At 42.4% G+C, this 21,405-nt stretch overlaps 1 protein-coding gene across 1 annotated transcript in view; it reads left to right on the top strand.

Annotated features, from left to right (window-relative positions):
• RILP (Rab interacting lysosomal protein) overlaps window positions 1-21,405 on the top strand; it is a 51,948-nt gene that overhangs the window by 10,011 nt on the left and 20,532 nt on the right. Inside the window, exons 2-3 of the mRNA XM_088453848.1 lie at window positions 11,446-11,569; window positions 12,307-12,428. Coding sequence (XP_088309974.1) covers window positions 11,446-11,569; window positions 12,307-12,428 — 246 coding nt within the window. The remainder of the gene's footprint in view (window positions 1-11,445; window positions 11,570-12,306; window positions 12,429-21,405) is intronic.

Genomic DNA, 21,405 nt, shown 5'->3' with positions numbered 1-21,405 from the left:
CTGGTCACCGGTTTTCCGTCTCCCTCTGGTGAGAATGTGATTCTTGTATGTGTCCAGATCTTTGTTCTCTCTCTTCCTTCTCCTCCTCCGGCCTATGGCTTGGTAACTAACTGAGGTGCCTTGGCCCGGGGGCGGGGTATAGGAGGGGGACCTAGTGCATCCTGGGAGGCTGAAAGCTTAACTCTTTGGTGCCCTGCGACTGACGTCACACCTATACCCCACCCCCCCCAAAGTTTTCCTGTGGAACCCTATGGACTTCGTAGAAATAGAGATAACAAGGGTAAGTTCTTACCATATCTCATATTTTTTATAACGTTTGTGTTTATTTTACATGCTTTCCATGTCAGTAACTAACCTATTTAGTTATGTATTAGGTGAGTCTTATAGTGCTGCAAAGCTTGGTATGAAATGCCAGAGGCAACTGTGTTCTAAGGTTTAGCATAGAATAATATACTGTACAAGGACGGACTTGATGTGACATGCAGAGCATTCTGCATTACTAATGGAGAGCAGGTGGGGTAAGACCACCTAATTACAGTTTGGCTTTACTATTTGTCTGTCTAGTGTAAAGGCCCCCATACATCAGAGATGGATTGCAGCAATCATGCAATTTGCAATCGATTGTGTTTAAAAATCTTTCGCTTTTTCAATCGATTGCAGATGGCAGAATTGCCACAATCGATTGTGTATAAAAATCTTTCCCTTTTACAATCGATTGCAAATTGCACAATTGCTGCAATCCATCTCTGATGTATGGGGGCCTTAATGGGATCTGCTTCAGTTGATAATGAAATGGGGAAATTCCTTCATGAAGTAGTGCGTTTTATTTCCCAAAAAAACCCCATACATCAGAGATTGCAAATTGCACGATTGCTGCAATCAATCGATTGTGTATAAAAATCTTTCCCTTTTTCAATCGATTGCTGCAAGCAATCTTTGATGTATGAGAGGGCCTTTATGCAGGGGTGGGGAACAATTTTTTTTTGCCAAGGGCCATTTGGATATTTATAAAATCATTTGCAGGCTATACAAAATTCTAAACTTAAAAAATTGGCAGATATATATTACTCTCTATCAATCTCTCTCGTTGGAAAGTACTATGTAATAAGTACAAAGCCACGCAGGTCACTCTAGGACTTGTGCAAATATCCTTTTATAGGAATGTCATACAGACCAACGTTTCGGGACTGCGCAGGGTCCCATCCTCAAGATCACAACAAGATAATAAATACATACAAAAATGAGCTTACTTTACATCCCTAATCCCACGGTTAATGCTGCCTACGGAGGTGAGAGCGGCGTCCACGCTCATCCGGAGTCGCACTCTGGTGCTGTCATCTCCCTGTTGGATTGCGTTGCCATGGTAACACCAGCCACACACAAACCCATCTCTCCCTCCGGCAGGCAGCTAGAACATAAAAACATAATGAAAACTTGTGAGCATATGCCCACTGTGCAACGTGCAGGGCTACACACATCCAAAGAGTATATACTATTGTCCATAAACTTTAAACTTGATTGGAAATACTATGATAGCACACTTAGCTTTTTAACATTAATAAGCAACACAGTGTACTATAGTAAGCACCCTTAAAACCTACTTGAAAACAAGAAAGGTAGCCAGCTATTAAAGTACTTTTCAGAGTATGTGATCTACTACAATATAAATAAATAACTGATACCATCACATAGCAAGAATTAAATATCACATATTAAAGCAGTAGTTGAATACATAATCGGAGTGTAGTATTTTTTATCTAACATACTGGACTGTGATAACAACACCATTTCTACACTGTATGTTCTATAGTAACGTTAAAATAGAATATTCAAACTAAGATTTTGTTTCAACAGCTCATTTATTAAACAAATTCATTATAGGTTTGAGCGCAAAGGTATACCAAAAATTCACAGTTGAATACATAATGTAAAGGTTACCGGAGGGAGTTCCAATTGATCTTTTAATTTAATCCATTTGGATACAGTGTGTTCAAACGTAGTATCCACTTTGTTTACAATCTTATAAGATCCTGTATTCTATCTCCACCTCTTGGTTTTGGAGGAATATGATCAATAATCATATATTTAGTGAATGTTTCTGCTGTTTAAAATGTTTTGCCACAGGCTGTTCTATATCTTTACCAGCCAGAGATTGTCTAATAGCGGAACGGTGGAGGGCCATTCGTTCTTTGAATGTACGGGTAGTCATTCCAACATAGTACTTACTGCATGGACATACTATGAAATAGATGACAAATTGCAAGTTTAGAACATGTCTTATTTTGTATATTATATTCGAATGTGGGTCATTGAACTCAGGGCCTGATTCAGAGCTGCTCGTAAGCGGCCGCTCGTTCGCTCCGAGCGATGTTCGCACAACTGCGCATGCGTATGGGTCGTAATGCGCATGCGCCAACCAGTCATTGCCTGCTAATTTGAGTGACAGGATGAGGCGTTTGTGGGTGGTAACAGGGGAAGGTGCTTGAAAACGGGGAGTGGAGATCCGAACGCAGGTGTGCCAAACGGTCAAAACGGGCATTTTAAGGGTGTGCATAATTAACAAAGCAGCGTCATCGACCACGTCACTTGGTTGTTTCTTAGCCTGAACTGTTCGCATGATTGCGGAAGGAAAATCCTACCACAAGTACTGCGAGCAGTTCAGACGCCTTTCGATGTACTCGATTAATCTAATAAATAGCGGAGATGACGTAGGATACGAGCGGCCAGGGGGCGTATTTACAAAATAGCGAGCGCATGTTTCGTTCGCTCGCTCAGACATAGAGGCGTCAACAGACCGCAAAGAGCGAGCACTCAATTTAAATAGCCGGCCCCTTTTTCTGAACGAGCGAGCGCAAATAGCGTCCGGCTCTGAATCAGGCCCTCAGATCCTGCTTTCAAATAACCGCAAGTCGTGCAAGATGGGCACTTATAACAACCTGTTTTTTTTTTTTAATTTATTTATTTTTTTATTTATTACCAGTTATTTATATAGCGCACACATATTCCACAGCGATTTACAGATAATATCTTACAATTCACATCTGTCCCTGCCCCAGTGGAGCTTACAATCTACATTCTCTACCACATGCTCGCAAAAATACACACTATGGTCAATTTTGAAGGGGAGCCAATTAACCTACCAGTATATTTTTGGAGTGTGGGAGGAAACCGGAGTACCCGGAGGAAACTCACGCAAGCACAGGGAGAATATAGAAACTCCACACAGTTAGGGCCGTAGTGGTAATCAAACCCATGACCTCAGTGCTGTGAGGCAGTAACGCTAACCATTACACCGTCTGTGCTGGCCAAATGGACCTGGTTTCTGTGTACGGTTGGTAATGTCTGCTTTTACTAAAATGTCCCCAGGATTCTGGCCCCTTCTGTAACTTACCATCGGTCTGGTATTTTTAAAAACCGGTAGATCTTGGTCACTTGACACGATCGGCCACATAGCTCTCGATGCTCGCGGAATAACAGGACTAGCCGTAGAGTATCTGGTGGACCAAATAAATTTATCTTGTTTGTTGGTATTACTCATTTTATTTTTACTCTCGAACAGCTCTGTTCTGTCTGTATTCAGGATTTTATTTTTCATGCTTAAAAGGTGCTTTAATCTGTAGCCCCTATTTCTGAATTTTTCCACTACTATGTCTACAGCTTTAGGTAGCTCTTCTTTGTTGCTAGTAATCCTAGCTATTGTGTGCATTTGAGAGAACGGTAAACCTTGTTTTAAGGCTCTCGGATGGTGGCTGCTGACTTCCAAAAGAGTATTTCTGTCTGTTGGTTTATAGAATACTGCCGTGGAAATCTGACCTTCTTTTAAACAAATTTGTACATCCAAGAAATTTATGATACTAGCACTGCATTCATAGGTAAACTTGATTGGAGTATTGGACAAATTAATCCTGGTCATCATTTCGTTAAACAGTGCCTCACCTCCAGGCCAAAGTATGAATAAATCGTCTATATATCTCGTATCTAATTTTATATACTGACAGTAATTAGGATCCTGTGTGTGTATATACTCACTCTGCGAGTCTGTCTTTTTTCCTGAGTGCCGCCATCATGGATATATATATATTACAGTATATGTCCAAAAAGATTCCAGTGCGCTTAATATGCAGTTGTACCGTGTATGGGACAGTCCCAGCATTTAAGTCCCCATGAACAGTTCCCTTCATACAAGTGTATGTCTGTTTGTTTTGCAGCTAGATCCTGGGAAACATTCGGATCGCAGTTCCCCTCTTTAAACCCGGGATTCACAGGTGGATGAAACACTAAAAAATAAACAACAAAGCAGGGGGCGCAATATCGTGCATGAATTGTTTTATTTTAAAAGCTTAAAAAGTATATATATTCCAGGTATTAGTAGTTAGTGCTTGTACCTAATATAAAAACTCTATGGACTGGGTACCACATGGTATTAATACTGAACCTCTGTGGTAAAACTCCAGCTGTAGCCGATGCCGCGACCTTCTCCACACACCGCCGACCAGCCTCAACAGGACGCGGCACGCCGGGACACCAGAACTCCACGTCACAGACAGGAGCACCACTAGGTCAAAGCCCCCTGTTTTTTGTTGTTTATATATAATATAACGTGTGTGCGTGTGTGTGTGTGTATGTGTGTGTCACCCAGACTGACCCTCTTCCCACATGTCACCCCACTTTGCTCCTCCCTCCAACACTTACCTATACCGACACACAAAGAAAAAGTCACCCAGTGCCATCTTCATTCTTCTGCTTCTCAGGTGTCTATTTACTAAGCAGTGTTAGGAGACAGACTGAAAAGTGATAAAGTGCCAGCCAATCAGCTCCCAACTGCCATCTCACAAGCTGTGTTTGAAAAATGACAGTTGGGAGCTGATTGGCTGACACCTTATCACTTTCTTATCACTTTTCACTCTGTCTCCTAACACAGCTTAGTAAATAGACCCCTAATTAGGGGCCCATTTATCAAAGTGAATTTGAGGTAAATTCCCCGAAAACACACGTTTTCGGGGGTTTACCTCAAATACTAAGTATGTAGTATGAAGTATGTATGAAGGAGGGACCGCAGCAGTTATCTCTGATACCTGCTGCGATCCCTCCATTGCCGCTGGCAGCCGCCTCCCCCATAGGTTTCTATGGGGGATGCGATGCTGCCAAATGTATCAATATCGGGAATGCGAAGCATTCCCGATATTGGCCCCAGCAGCTAACGCTATCTGAAGATAGCGTTAGCCGCTGTAGCCTATGGGGACTTACAGCATATTTAGCCAGCGGATCCCTCCGCCGGCAACGAGAGCCGCTAACGTGCAGTCCGCATGCGCAACAGCCCCGACTGCCCTACGGAAACATCGCAGGGAAAGGCTCTTTTCGGAGCCCGTCTCCCTGCATGTCCGGGATGTCCCGGATAATACATCATGCCCTCATAGTACTGCATGCCCTGATCGCATTGCAAAATGCAATCATTAATAAATGGGCCCCTTAGTCTGCATGCCTGACGCTGGCTGCCAGGGTCCCTGGAGAAGCTGAACACCGCACTCACTGGGGTGGGAACATAGCGTCCTGATGACTCATCGGCTCTCTCAGCCAGTGATCAGAGGAGACTGAAGCAGACCGCTCAGCTCACTTCAGACTCCTCAGATCACTGGCTTATATATCCGAGGAGTCATCAGGCAGCCGGGCTCCGCCCCACCCCAGTGCTGCTCTGATCAGCTTTTCCAGGGCAGGCTGCAGCAGAAGATGCCAATGCTATCCTATATGGTTTGCATTTACACAGGGCCGGGTCCCGCATGTGTGCAGTGTGCGTCTGCAGGTAGTAGCTGGCGGGCCTGATAAAATAATCGTGCAGCCGTATATATGGCCCGCGGGCCGGAGATTGCCTGTCCTAATGGGTGATTCTCTGTGTGACGCATGGGACATTTATTTACATTCAAGCTCGTGAACTGCTTCTATACCATAATTTTGTTTTTCTCGTGTCCAAGTCTTAAATACTTTGTTGGTAGAAAATATACACCAGAAAATATTTCAGTACAGTAAACCGTTCCTTGTGGAATTTTTAAAAACTCTGTGTGACGCACGGGACTCAGATAATTTGTGCTGTAGAATGAGCTCACGTACTCGAATGTATGTAAATGTCCCATGCATCACACAGAGAATCGCCCTAATGCATTAATGCATTTACACTTTGAGTTTAAGCTGGGTGCACACTAGACGATATTTTGGACGATTTGACAATTTCTGACAGATCAGAACAGCAAATCGGTCAAATCGTCCAGTGTGTACACGCTATCGTGCGCTCCAGTGAGGCGTTCGTCACGTCTTTTAGTCGGCCCTACATGCTGCTCAATCTGAGGATGTTGTTAATGATTTTTACCGCAGTGTGTACGCTGCACCTAACGACCATGCGATAAGTTAACATATAGATGAAGATCTAGCCACCAAACGATGCACGATTATATCGTTCCGTCGTTTGTAAGATTGCACAGTGTATATGCACTATATTTGTTTGTCCAGGAGTTCAAGGGTATCGCATAGTTTGCACATCATCTAATGTGTAGCCAGCTTTACTGTTCAGGAATATCAATTCAGGTTTTACCCTTTTATATTCATTACCTGAAAAATAGATATGTTTATCTCATATGGTCACACAAGCTACATGGTCTGGCTCTTCCTTAGAAATGATGTACCTGTATGCTGCGTTGTACACATCTCTATGGCCTGGACTACCCTTAAGCCGCACATCCACTAGGTGACTATGAAACAAGCGCACGATTACGACATTGTAATCGTGCTGTCGTTTCACCTTGTGATGTGCCTACACTGAACATTCAGTCGTTCAGTGAAGGAACACCAATCATCCCCGAACATGGTCAACCCGACTACGTCATCAGGTAGACCAGCATGTTCGGGTGATGATAGATGTCAAAAACGACCAGCGCGCGCATCGCCGGTCGTTTTTGACATTAAAATGCCCGATTTGTGGCAGAATAACAAGCGATTTAACAATGTCGTTATCATTCAATCGCTGTTTTAATTGCGTAGTGGATACGTAGCATTACTCTTGTTCTCGCAGATGTCGTTATTATCAGTGCGCACTTTTCCAGCTCTGTTGCAACTCATCATCGACGTGCACTCTCTGAACTTCGCCTACATGCGATCTCCCTGATACCACCTAGTTATGCCGCTTGTGTAGGTGTGTACTTTTCTGCATTGCCCATCGTTGTGTGCGCTCCTCTCTGGAGCGTGCACAGTGCAAAAATGTGCAAGATACCCCAGTAAAACCGACTTGAATGCAACTCTGCTGTAGTCCCTATGTGTTCTGTCTCTCTTGCTGGAACCTGTTCTTCTTTTTGAAATATTACCAAAAGCTGTCACTTCTTCTCTAGAGTTACAGATCTAAGGGGTCTATTTACTAAGCAGTGTTAGGAGACAGATTGAAAAGTGATAAGGTGCCAGCCAATCAGCTCCCAACTGTCATCTCACAGGCTGTGTTTGAAAAATGACATTTGGGAACTGATTGGCTGGCACCTTATCACTTTTCACTCTGTCTCCTACTTAGTAAAAAGACCCCCCAAGTCCTGCATACACTCGTTCTATGCGTCGATAACTGCAACTTCGTGTTTAATTGCCTACCTGCTTCATATCATCTTCATCTAAAGTCTAGCTTGGATTGTCTCATTGTTCCCAGAGCCCCTTGGTAAGAGCTGCAGGATGACTTTCTATGTCTACAATTAAAATCTCATATGACCTGTTAACAAAGTTTTGGATTTTTATTTTTTATTTCGTTGTACAGTTAAGAATCTCAGATTCATCTGTAAATTTTTTTTGTAATTTTTTTATTTTTTTTTGTAATGTAACTTTCACTTTTTTTGAATTGTGTAAAAAAAAAAAAAAAAAAATACAATTGCATCCCATGATAATCACTTGAAGTTCAAATAAGCAGAGACATTGCATGATCAAAGGCGATGATTGTACTAAATTGTAATAAGAACAGTTGCCTGTACGGAAGGAAGTGACATCATTGTCTGAAATAGATGCCTAAAATGCCACCTCTGAACTTACCCTGACTGATGCTGCGAGGATAGCTGATTTGGCAGACAACACAATGCAGTAGCATGCAACCTTACATTCTGCACTCCTGTACTAAATATATTTAGATACGCCGACGTTCCCCCCCCCCCCCCTTGATTTGAAAGGAAGGAAATCATATAGTCGTGTCCCCATAAAATGCCGCTTGTACAAAAAAACCCACTTCCCTTAATCCCCGCTCCTGCATCCGCTGCCGTCCTGTCCGCCCGGCTGCTCCTCGGAACTATGGGAGACACGTCATGACGTCTCTCCCATAGTGCACATCGAGAGAGCCGGAATCTGGAGTTCAGAAGAGAACTCCAGCCTCCGGCTAACGCGGCGCTGCAGGGAAGGAGCCGGGCGCCCGCTGGTTAGAACATCTCAGCGGGCATCCGGCTTAGAGCCTCCCTGCGGCACAGCCGGGCATGCATATGAATCATTCTATATTATAGAATGATTCATATGCATGCCCGGCTGTCCGTCCATTACCCCCAGGAATTTAATTTTTACCCCATGTAGGGTAATTTACCCCTCTTCCCTGACCACTGAGCTAAAGGATCAATAAGAAGACACAGGGCTGGAGTAAATATAACAGTATTCATTTGGAGAATATCGCAGAGGCTACAGGCCAAGATAACCTTTCAGCTTCACATCAAGAATTCTTGAAATCTGCTGTAATGGCCCCCAGCTAGCCTGGAAGGAGGCACACGGGCAGGGGCTGAACAGTGGCCACACAGCAAAACAGCTGAGCCACTGTAGCCTCCCAGACTTCCTGCTCTGCTCTGTAAAGACCAGAGGCTGGCCATGCATAACCAGCTGTTACTTGTAATAATCTGACCTCTCTGTCATTGCAATGCTCTGTTTACAAATTGGGGACACTGTAAGCTTGTAAATCCCTGTCTTACTTTCCTGATGCTCCCTCCTCCCCTGGATGCTCTTACTGCTTTCGCTTTGGTATAACCGTACAGTGTGTCGGTAAAGGTCATTGTGTATTTTCAGGAAGTCTGTAAAAAATATTTTCTGTGGCTGACATCATGCCTCATTCTCTGTTCCACTGTTCAGATCTCGTCTCTTGTTTCTTCATTTCTCAAGTCAAAAAGCCTTATCGCTCCAGTACCAGGCCAGCTCCTTACTGCTCGGATGGTCACATAGAGGGTATCTGGAAACAGAGCACTTTCCTGCTAGTTATACTGGCCGGGATGGGGCAGGAAATATTTCCTCTGGCAAAATGTTTCTTAAGTCAAGGACCCAAAGTTATTTCTGTTGCTTAATACTTTGTTTTACCAGAATCTTGAACACAAAACTTCTATATTATTATTATTATTATTATTATTATTATTATTATTATTTAAAGTGACTGCTCAATCAGTCCTTCTTTCGCTTGCTTACAGTGCCACTGACGATAGGGAAGTCACGTGTCACATAACTATGCAGCAGCAAATGTTTGAATTATACGATTATAACAGAAAGTAGAAACAGAAAGGACAGTGCTATGTGGTGCAAAGTTGAACAATGATTATAAACAAGTATTCACGCTAGTGATAAGGTTGGTGCATGTAGAGTTAAAGAGAATAATTTATGGTGTCCAGGGTACGCTGACTGACTAGAGATTTTTTTTTGGAAGCTGTGCAAACTATATTATACATCCAAAATGACCGGTCTAGTATACCCAGCTGCTTTATCAGTGTCCAACGTTAGACCAACACCAAAGTACAGCCTATGGTCCTACAATATACCTGCACCAGTGCACCTTGTTTGAGCAACTCCCTATACAAAACCCCAGATACCAGGCTTGTGCACTCATAATATTTCAGAACCAGTGTACCCAGATGCCAACCTGGGACTCCACAGTATTCCACAGTCAGTGCCCGCAGATACCAGCTTACTAGTTACATAACTGTCATGCAGTCATTTATTTATTGACCGTTATTTATACAGCACACACATGGCACAGCACCTTACAGAGAATATTTGTCCATTCACAATCTATGGGTAGATGTACTAAGCTTTGGAGAGAGAGAAAGTACCAACTAATCGGCTCCTAACTGACAATTTTCAAACACAGCGTGTAAACTGACAGGAGCTGATTGATTGATTGGTTCATCCCTCTCCAAGTCTAAGTACACAGACCCAAATTTTTTGTGTGTCCCTCCCTCCCTCTCCCCCTCCCTCTCCCTCCCCCCCTTATATTCCAGCTATTACCCTGTTGGGAACCAACAAAAAATACATATCAATGCCAGTTCAGTGAACGCATACATCATGTGCCTAGCGGTGTACCCACATATGTACCTCACAGATATTCTGCTTATATAAAAGTGGGGATATATGTGAGGGGAGAAGGAAGCATTGAGGCTGCTAAGGTAATGTTGTTAATATGAGAAGCAGGGGGGCACAGGCTCTGAGAGGGCAGAGGAGAGACCATGTACTTGATTTCTGCTAACCTGTATGCTATTTAGTAGATGCAGCTTCACTGTAACTTCGTGGAGCATTAGGCCCTTTTCATCATTTTGGGCGTTTGTGCTTTGTGGGAGGTTCCACTGTCGGGCACCTGCTACTGTTGATAGGCTGCTTTCTATAGATGCCATGAGAATGCTGTTTATGGTATCTGTCCAGACCTCTAATTTATTAATGTATAGGTTCCTATAACTGTTTTTACCTACTCTGGATTCTATAAGGAATTAAAAAGTGGTTTGTATGGACTGAGCATATCTCAGATCACATGAGGTGTCTGTCCCAGTTCATTTTGTAGAATTAATAAAGTTGAGAGTATTACAGTCAGTTCTTTCTGCTGTGTGGTTGGGGAGGGCCTGGGAACACTTCAGGACAAATTCTCTGAGTAGACCTTGTACATTTCACAGTGGTGTGTGTGTGCGTGCGTGCGTGCGTGTGTCCGTCCCTCCATCCATTCCACCCCCATGTATAATTAAAAAAAAGAATGGTTAGTGGTTTGTTACTTATCCAATAGAAATAATCAGAGCGCTCAGACACTGCTGTAGTCAGATTAGCCTCATACACGTAAAAATAATGAATCCAACTGTAACGAAATTAGAGTAAGAAGACTTTTGCTATGGGAGGCGATTGGACTGGTTACACATTACTGCCTCCAACAAGACCAACGTACTCCGCTCCTGAGGTGATTCGGCTTCAGGCTGTTTTAGCAAAACTGGAGTTGTCCAACTTGAGAAGGAGAACAGGACTGAATACAATACACAGACCATACTGAAATAACCATATATAATAATAATAATATATATAATAATAGGTCTTCTCTTTAAAGCCGCGACGGCAAATTTCAGATTTATCAGAAACATGACACCATGCATCCATCTAATAATGTATCTGCTGTATAAACCTGTTTACTGTATCCTTGTCTTTTGTAATATTGCATAGGACCTAGAACAGAAACTCCTTGAAGCTCAGAGAAAGGAACATGCCCTTCAGAACCAGCTGTCCCAGCTTACGGAGGAGAACCAGAAGCTCCTGGTACGTTTGGCTGAGACGAAGTCCCAGGGAGGTAGGAGCATTTACTAATGAACTGCTATTGTGTTTTTATGGAAACAAAAAAACATGTAAACTGTAATAGATCATTTTTCTTTCCATGAGGAAAGTAAAGAATTACATTTACTTTTTTAGCAATATAATTTAATTAGCGACCCTAATCCCTGTTTCTCCTCTTCATAATATGGTTGGATTTTGGCTGTGACCTGACTTGGTTTAGCATCTCTGAAAATCTGCCTAATAGATGATCCAAGCTTTTTATTCATGTTTGTTTTATCTAGTAAATGGCATATATCCCATCAGAACAATCTGTTTCTTTATCCCTAAATGCTGTAGATGGTATAGTATCCTGTATATGGTATCTGGATTTTTTTTTTCAGAAGACCAATAAAGACAGGTTCTTAGGGTGTCATGTGAGCATTCAGTTTGTTCCGCCATCGTGCGGTCTTGCTGGCCTCTGATAATATGTTTTAGCAGGGGAGTTTGATAAATATTATAATACATTTTATGATTGAATATGGTGCACAGGTGACTAAGCCAAAGTGGGTTAGAGCAACTTTTCATATGCCGTTACCAGTCACACTAGTTTTTATAAAGTTCTCCCCACTATTTATGCCAATTGACAGCCTTTTTTGCCTACTGGGTTTTCTCCTGAAAAGATTAAAGTTGACTTCTAGTAAAAAAAAAATATCCATTCATGGCAATCTGTTAGAATTATGAGGGAGGTAAAGAAATGCTTTTGTCTTGTTGAAGAATGTGCGGCAAGAGAAGAGCGAGATCTAATGTTAAAGCTGAAAGTCGTGGTGGACAGACAGAGGGACGAAATCCGATCACTGACACACGAGATCCAGCAGAAGAACAGAGATACAGAAGCGGTAAGGCAGAGCCAGATCAGGGCTCCCTTCTTTACTAGGCTAAAGTGTTTCCCCTCTCCAGAGCTGTGACTACACTTTTTGGTGCCCTGGGCCAGAGAGGGCATTGGCACTCCCCCCCCTTCATTTTTCAAATAGGGACATAAGGTGCGCATCTGAAAAAGGGGCGTGGCCTCATGGGAAAGGGCATGACAAATCTGTTTTCTCCCATATAATGCTGAAGTGCCTATGTTTTCCAGATGTTACTGCCAAATACAGTGTGAATCCAATGGCTGCAGTAATGATACACAATAATTATGCAGAGGTAATGGGTTTGAGTCCTGGGCATGACAGTAATTTGAAATGCGTATGCTAAATATAGGAGGATGTGACTGGAAGTGCTTGGGGAGGTGTCCAGCTGGAGGTGGAGTCGGCTAGGGAGGAGATAGGAGCAATCAGGAGATGCCGGAATAAAATAAGAGAAAGCTACAAGTGAAAATTATTATAAATGGAAAATGTAATGGCCCAAACAGCACCCCCTGCCCTGTGGTGCTCTGTGCCATGGCACATATCGTACCACCCTATTTACGGCCCTGCCCCTCTCTAAATATTTATTTATTGGAGAGCCAGACTGATGGCTAATAGCAAACTGGCTTTTAGTAACTAATCCACGCAATGAATCCGTGCAGTAAAAGCTATTGTGGATGTGTCAGTACACTGCTAATACACCCACAATAATTGTTTAGCAATTCTTGTAAACACAAAATCTATACAGCGTTTCTCTTGGGATATACAATTTAAAGTAATTCTCATAAGTTAGCGAATGTTTCAAGCTATCAAGTTTAGAGGCAGGTTGATCAGACACGGCAATGAATTCCAAGCTTGATGGAGAGTGACAGGAGACAATTTCTTATAGAAGGTGACATGCAAAGCCGCAATCCATCCCCATCCCCAAAAGAAAAATATATGTATAGTCTTAAGGTGGGTACACACCTGAAAGTTATATATGCAGATTGAGTGATCTGCAGATATATCTTTAGATGATGGTCGTTCATACACACTAAACGGCCATCATATATCCGGCATGCGCGGGTCCTGCTGGCAGGGAGGCGGGGCAGGGCCAACCCTCCCCCTCTACGCGACTGCCGCTGTGTGTGTACGGGCGGTCTGCAGCCCACCCGTATACACATGCTGATGGACAGATATGTCTGCAGGCATATCTGTCCATCGGCTGTGCAGCACAGCCAATGCGATATGTCTGTGAACGACGCATTTCACAGACATATCGTCTATACACACTGACCGATGGCCAGCAGATATATTGGCCGATCAATTGCAAGTGCAATTTTCTTACTTTATATCATAGCAGCCTTAAAACAACATAAGGCAGCATGTTCACAATAAAATACAGCTTATAACCTAACCTAATCATTGTGCCAGGCATAAGAAGACTATTGGTAATTACAATTTGTCCTCCTATGTTTCTTCAGGCTGCTGTTAAAAATGTTTGTTTCCACAATGTCATGGGACTACCATAGCAACCCTGTTCACATGACACATGAGGTAGTGAGCAGAGAGGCTTTCAGCACCCCTCTGATCTCTATCTGCTGTGTCTTTGAGCACCTCACTGAGCTCTGTCTGTTGTGTCACTTTAAAATTATGCTCCCTCTGTAGTCTCGTGTGTGTGTGTGTGTGTGTGCGAGCCAGCCAGCCATAGTTGTTGTTGACCCTCCAGATCAGATGCATGTTTAAAAGGTATTTGCTATTTAAAGAATTAAAAGTATGTGGGATTTCTGCTTCATGAGTCTTTTGAAGCTGTATTACCACATAACTGACAAAAACATTTTCTTGCTACTTTAAAATGAGGTGGGAGGATCAATCAGAAGCCAGTAAAAAAAAAAATATAATATAGATATTATTATACCTACTGCTGCACCATAAAGCCCTGGTTTTCTAGAGGTGCTGTGACATGAACCAGGTATACTGAGAAAATCCCTGCATGGAGCAACCTCCGGGACTCCGGTGAGAAGCATATTAGCAGAAGTGTAACTATCTATGGTAATGTAGCTTTAAAGTAATAAATAAGTGAGTTTTAATAAATAAAATAAAAGTAGAACTGAGAGGCGATATAGATAAATGGGCAGCGTATAAACAGTGTGAGTTTGCAAGTGATTCCATTCAGGCTCGATGCTCTTTATACAGACTCCACCTCTACTTGTGCCTTATGCTAATTGCACATGGCTCTATATGGATTCAGTATGATTGACCGCCGGCGGGTCAAATCCCGGCAGCAGTGATCGTCCCAAGGTAAGTATTTCCTACACTATTCTACCCCCTAAGCCTCCCTTAGGGGTGCCTAAGCCTAACCTCCTCCCCAAGTGCCTAAACCTAACCTCCCCCTTTCCCACCACCTAAACCTAAGTCCCCCGGGGGGTGTCTAACCCTAACCTCCCCCCGGGGGTGCCTAACCCTAAACTCCCGGGGGGGTGCCTAACCCTAAGTTTCCCCCGGGAACCCTAAACCTTTGATTTCATTTATTTTAACACTCAACAGAATAAAAACATTTGCATAAAATATTAACAATTAATATAATTGAATTACTAAAATACCTGGTATGGATAAGTGATCATACCTTTAGAGTAACCATTATAAACCTGCTCAAGTACAAACCATGGGCCTGATTCATTACCGTTCGCAACTGCGAATGCAATAGTGATTACGCATGCAGTCTCATTGCGAAAGTATGCTAATCCATTGCGCTTGCTATGCCATCGCAGCACTACATAAGGACGCCCGCTTTACCTTACACACATCCGTAATGTTTAGCAAGACTGCAAAACAATTGGTACAATTGAGTAGGGAATCGTAGTGGGTAATTTATGCACACCCCTACAACGGCGTTGAGATGCACTGGAACGTCGCCATCTCCCACAAATTGCACTTTCTGTTAATAATTCTGCGATGGGTCTGCATGATCACTGCGATTGCAGTCCCGATCGCAGTTGCCAGTTTTGCGTAATGCATACACATACACAGAACGCAACAATCGGCTGATTGTATGCATATTAGCAACTGCAATCCTTGCTGAATCCGGCCCGGAGACAACAGGCTAATTTGCCACCACCTGACATCAATTGTAGTGGTTTTGATTACATAAGAATAAAACCGGCTGTTCCTTTAGGATTCCGCTACTAGGGGCTCCAGGATAAATTTGTGAAAAAGCACAAGTTAGGAGAAGTGTAAAAAAAGCTTTCAGACATTTACTCTTGCTCTGAGTATCGTTCAAAGCTTTAAGAATTATAAAGCATATGGCACTACTAACACAATACCTCAGTGGTTCCTAAATTCGGTCCTCAGGGTACCCTAATAATACAGGTATTAAGGATATCCATGGCTAAGCAGAGATTAAAATACTAATATTAATATTAATTCAAACTGACTGATGTACTAATTAAGTCCCCTGTAACCAAGCATGATTATCCTTAAAACCTGGGCCAGGTGCCTTGAGGGCCGAGTTTGGGAACCTCTGTCATACCTAGGTCAGGCTATCCCTACAAACTAATGGCCTTGATAAATGAGGAATTTTAAAAGGTAGCGCTAATATAATAGCAGCCTATTGTGGAAATTGCCACACTAAAATACAACACTGATAATGAAACACTGATGGGGTATAACCATAAATGGTGCAATATAACTAATTGTGTGCGGCTGTGCATAAAACACAATATTTCTAAAAAGTCACACTAAAGTAATGTGTCCATAAATCCACTCCTATAAGTGTAAAATGGAAAGATGACCGCCCACCGTGGAGGGAAACCACTATCAATCTTTCCCCATGGTAACACTCACACATTAATAGAGCTTGAATTGTGCACATAAAGGTTTCCTTGTATACAACTTTGCACCATGGAAAAATAAATGACAACGGGTGGAACTCCACTATGTGAAAGAACTTACATGTGGGTTTCTTGGTTCATGCATATAAAGGTTTCTTTTTTGTCTGGCTTTGCTTTGCCCAAGATTTTATGCACTTTCTCCCCATTTCGGGTTGACCTAAAAGACAAGAAATATGTTCCCAGAGAATATGATCCACAAACTCAATTGTTTAAAAAGTGGCATTTTAAGAATTTTATGGCCATTTTATGGTTCTGCCCCATCCATGATTCATGGTCTTAACAAACTGGATGACAAGGCCAGAAGGATATTGAGCAGGGAAGCTACCAAGAGGCCAATGGCAACTTTGAAGGACTTAAGTTTTTATGGCTGAGATTGGTCGGTCTGGTTAATGCTGGCCGCCTGATATCGGCGGATTGCCCCGATAATTGTAGCATGTGTGCGGGCGACCGAGGGTTGAATATTGCTAGGTCGTTCATGCAGGATTGTCCAGCATGCCAGTCCGATGCGTTGTTTACCCAGTAACTGTCGGCCACATTGGGCAGTGTATGCCCAGCTCGGCCGACAGACAGACATTTCCTGTGTTCCAAACAGGGAAATGTCTCCTCCCCCGTGGGCGGAGCGCAGTTGTCGGGCTATACACTGTGAGATTTCTCTCACAGTGTATGCCGGCGACATCTGCGGCTGGCAGCCGGCCAGATAAAATGTGTCGGTCTGACAGACGTTTTATCTGGCTGTGTATGCCCAGCATAAGTGACGAGTATCTGACAAGTTTTACTCAAAAGCCGGCCTTTATGGCAGGTGGCAAGAAAAAGTGCTTTGCAAAAAAAACACTTGGGAAGATTCCGATACAAGATGGCAAAATGTTGTATGGTCAGATAATACTAAAATATTACTTTTTGGACTGAACTCCAAGTTCTATGTTTGATGAAAACCAAACATGGCACACAACCCAAAACCCCATACCTACTGTAAAGCATAATGATGGGAACATTATGTTATGGTGTTTGTCTTCAGCTGGGTCCTGGCAATTGTTCAGGATTTACAGGGAATACTGCCAAGTACACTAAAATTCTTGAGGAAAACCTGCAGCCCTCTGCTACACAGCTGAAGATGGACAGGTGGTTCACCTAACCACATGACAACGACCATAAACATCTTGCCAAGAAAACAACACGGTGGCTTAACCTCTTGTCTGGCGTGGTTGCATCTAATGTAACCATGCCAGACTGGGCTTTCTGACTGGTTGCATCTGATGCAACCAGTCAGAAACGCCCACTAGGCGGCTGCCGGCAGCTATCTTCCAGCAGCCACCTATATCAGAGGGAGCTGCAAACCCCCTTGTACCCGAAGCTACCCCTCCAGTGTCTCCCAATCGCTGCTCCTGGTAGCTGTTGCTGTGTCCAGATCACTGTGGCTAGCAGTGATCGGGACACACTGGAGGGGTAGTTGGAAGGAGGGGTGCATGTGCCGGCATCCATTCACCGGTGGTGACCGCTGCACTGCCGTTTTCCCCACCAGCGGGACACTGTGTACCGCAGAAGGGGACAGAACCCACAGGCTGTTTCAGCGGGGCACCACGCCGGAGTGCAGGGTGCTTTCTCCCCTCTAGAAATAGGGCAGGGCGCAGCGTCCTGCTGAAACAGCCTAGCTGGAACGCTAAGTCTGTCTGTCTATATATGAAGTGTGTGTGTGTTTTATATAGATATACAGTTTTTGGAAAAGCTTCTTCAAAATGATCACATATATATATATATATATAATTTTTTTAATTATCATATAATGTAATTAATAGCTATTTAAACGTGGTAGCTGGTATATACAAACAGACTGATGGGTGTAATTGCAGCAAAAGGCGGCTCTATGAACAGGAGGCTGATCCCGTTTCCAATACTGTTGTTCTGGTTTTTCCATTCATTTTCAGAACTGTTGCCTATTTTTTAATTTTCTTTACTTGAATGTTGTATGAATTTCTACCTATCTATACACCCTAAATGTCGCTATTTAGCGTTATAAGTCACACAATAAATAATTGCTTTCCAGACTTTGATTGTGGTTCCAAAGCACAAAAAGATATTATTCACCAAAAAGCAGATAGTTACACGCTGTGATCTAAATACAATTAGCGCAAACAGATTATACAATCACTAGGTACAGTCGAATACATACGCATGCGCTCTGAATCCAGATTCCCGGCATCAACTATGAAACCTCCGTCAACAGCAAATAAAAGATGACTGACTAGCAGATTCAGGGTGCTTGCATATAAACCCTTGCAGAGATAGGCAATACAATAGAACAAGTTGGCATAATCCCATTGGTTCTTCTTTCTGGTTCTCCTGTTACGATGCAGTTCATAGGTCAGTTTGTATTGTAATAGTTCAGCCTCCAACAGCTTCTTTGTGTCCGAAAAACAAGTCTAAACTGGCTAATTACATTACATGAACAGGGTACATTTCAATGCCTATCTCTCTATGATCCATAATTCCCAGACACATGTTGCGATTTCTTTGCCAATGGAACCGGAAATCTGCAAATAGTGGTTCAGAATGGCACCAAACACGGTCTGTTTATAATGTACTAAACCTGAAGTCATAAATTCAGTCGCTTTATTACATAATTAATAATGAATATAACCTTTGATATTAACCTTAATGCTGGGGAACCTTTCTATGTAAGTGTGCAATGTGTAAGTATAAGGATATTAAGAAAAGACGCTAGTTAGCGGTGTCCGACTACGTATTTGTGGAGTACACCATGGTACGTGTTTTGCAGGGATGTTCATATTATATGTTTTAGTAGATGTATGTATTTATATAATGAGGATTTTTAACATTGCTCTATTGCGTGGGAATCGCACAACGCTAAATAATAACATCGCCGTATGTACTGATATTGTGGGATTCGCGAAAATGGCGTTCACAGATTTTAATTTTTAACAGATTCTGTCTCAGCCAATTATTCGGCTTTGACAGTTGTAAGGTGAAATGTGTAAATAAAAACTTGAAAAAGTTCATTTTATTTTACTGGGTGACATAAGGTAAGGATTTTACCAGGGTATGAGGATTTTCTGTAGGCACTGTATGTGCTGCATACTTTATCCCAGAGGACTCCACACTTCTGTGCACACAGCAGGCAGACATCAGAGCATCAGTGCTCAGGCCGTGCTTGTACTGCCTGTCTAGTGCAGGACAACCTGATATATAAGAGCCCATGTGCCATTAGTCTTACATACTGTAGGTACAGTGATGTTCGGGAATTGGGGGAACTGGAACTCATGATACTGGGTAGGCACAGCTCTGAAGTCATGTCTATAAGGAGTCACTGGCTTAGAGAAGTATGTAGTAATGTGATATCTTTCTCACTAATGCATGGAGAGCGGGGAGGGAAGTGGAGAAAGTGATCACCTTTGGAGATTCCAATGTCCTATAATATCACATGTCACATGCTGACAAGGCTCAAAATCCCCTTCACTTTCTGGAACAGCAGAATCTCTTTGTAAACACCAGATTCCTTCCTCCTGGTTCCTTGAGGCGACACAGTGATTGTTTTTTACTCCTATCCTGCTATTTAATATCCCATTGCTTGTTCTTTACATCGTCCACTTTCCTAAGGATAGCGGTCAATTTATTCAAATGAAAAATATACACCAATTGTTTTATATAAGAAACCTGAATAGTAAATGCCATAACTTACAGTTAAGTACAACTATAGTTTATGTTTTCAGAAACTTCACCATTAAAAAGACATTTCCTAGATTGTGGTATATAGCCGCCATAATAAGGAAAGGGCTGTATACTGAACTTCAGACATACCAAGTGTCGTTAAAATAAAAAAAATAACATCACTAGGACCAGTGGGAAATAATTGGTGAACATTGCAAGGAAAAAGTTGAAATGTTTTAACTGGGCAGCACGGATGGTGTAGTGGTTAGCATTACTGCCTCACAGCACTGAGGTCTTGGGTTCAATTCCCACAATGGCCCTAACTGTGTGGAGTTTGTATATTCTCCCTGTGCTTGGAAGAGTTTCCTTGGGGTGCTTCGGTTTCCTCCCAGACTCCAAAAATATACTGGTAGGTTAATTGGGTCCCAAAAAAATTATTAACCCTTATGTGTGTGTGTGTGCATGTGGTAGGGAATATAGCTTGTAATCTCCACTGGGGCAGGGACTGATGTGAATGGCCAAATACTCTCTGTAAAACGCTGTGGAATATGTGTGCGCTATATAAATAACTGGTAATAAATAAATAACTGTTTTGAAAGATGCAAATATTTTTTATTTCTTTTGTTTTAACTTCCTTTTTTTAATAGAGTATTCTGAGATAGAGGTCAGGTGAGATACTGTGTATTATCATATCATTGTAATGTAACAATTGTCCGAAATCATTTTTGATAAAGTAGTTAATCAGTGTTGGCTGCTTTTGTGTAATTATCGAATTTGACAATGACCACTTCTTTATGTGACTATGGAAAGTTATAACTCATTGCAGCATCATAAGTCTCAGGGGTATATTTACTAAAGAGCGGGTCTTTAGAAGTGGAGTTGTTGCCCATGGCAACCAATCAGATTCTAGCTATTATCTTTTAGATTGAAGGTGCTATATAAATAAGTAGAATCTGACTGGTTGCTATGGGCAACATCTCTACTTCTAAAAACCCGCACTTCAGTAAATATACCGCTCAGTATCAGCCACAGTGCAGATACTGCACACGCGCAGATCTCCAACATAGGTTTTGCATACAACTCTAAATCAGGGTCATTATTAGACCAACAGGTTATATCTTACCTAGAATGCTGTCCACTGGGCTTGTACAGTATTTCTCTTTGTACCAGATCTTGGAACATTGCATTAAGACTATACTACTTTACTCTTGCCTGGAAGCTGTAATAGATGTTGCTCTCAAGTCCCCTGGATGGATAGATACAGAAGTCTGTTGGTGATGAAGAGTGCCTCCTGGAATCACAAAGTAATTGCAGAACTGTACCCTACAAATGGGCTGGGAGTTAAATGCTTCATTTATAAATATCATATTATTGCCATATTAGTGGTGACCATACAGTGCATTGGCAATGACATGATTTTAGTGTAATTCACAAACTGTGAC

This window comes from Taudactylus pleione, unplaced genomic scaffold (genome assembly GCF_031769625.1).
Source record: "Taudactylus pleione unplaced genomic scaffold, aTauple2 ptg000040l, whole genome shotgun sequence".
In the NCBI taxonomy this organism is placed as follows: Eukaryota; Metazoa; Chordata; class Amphibia; order Anura; family Myobatrachidae; genus Taudactylus; species Taudactylus pleione.
The sequence above is the reverse complement of the archived record's forward strand: the minus strand, read 5'-3'. Positions and strand labels throughout refer to the sequence as shown.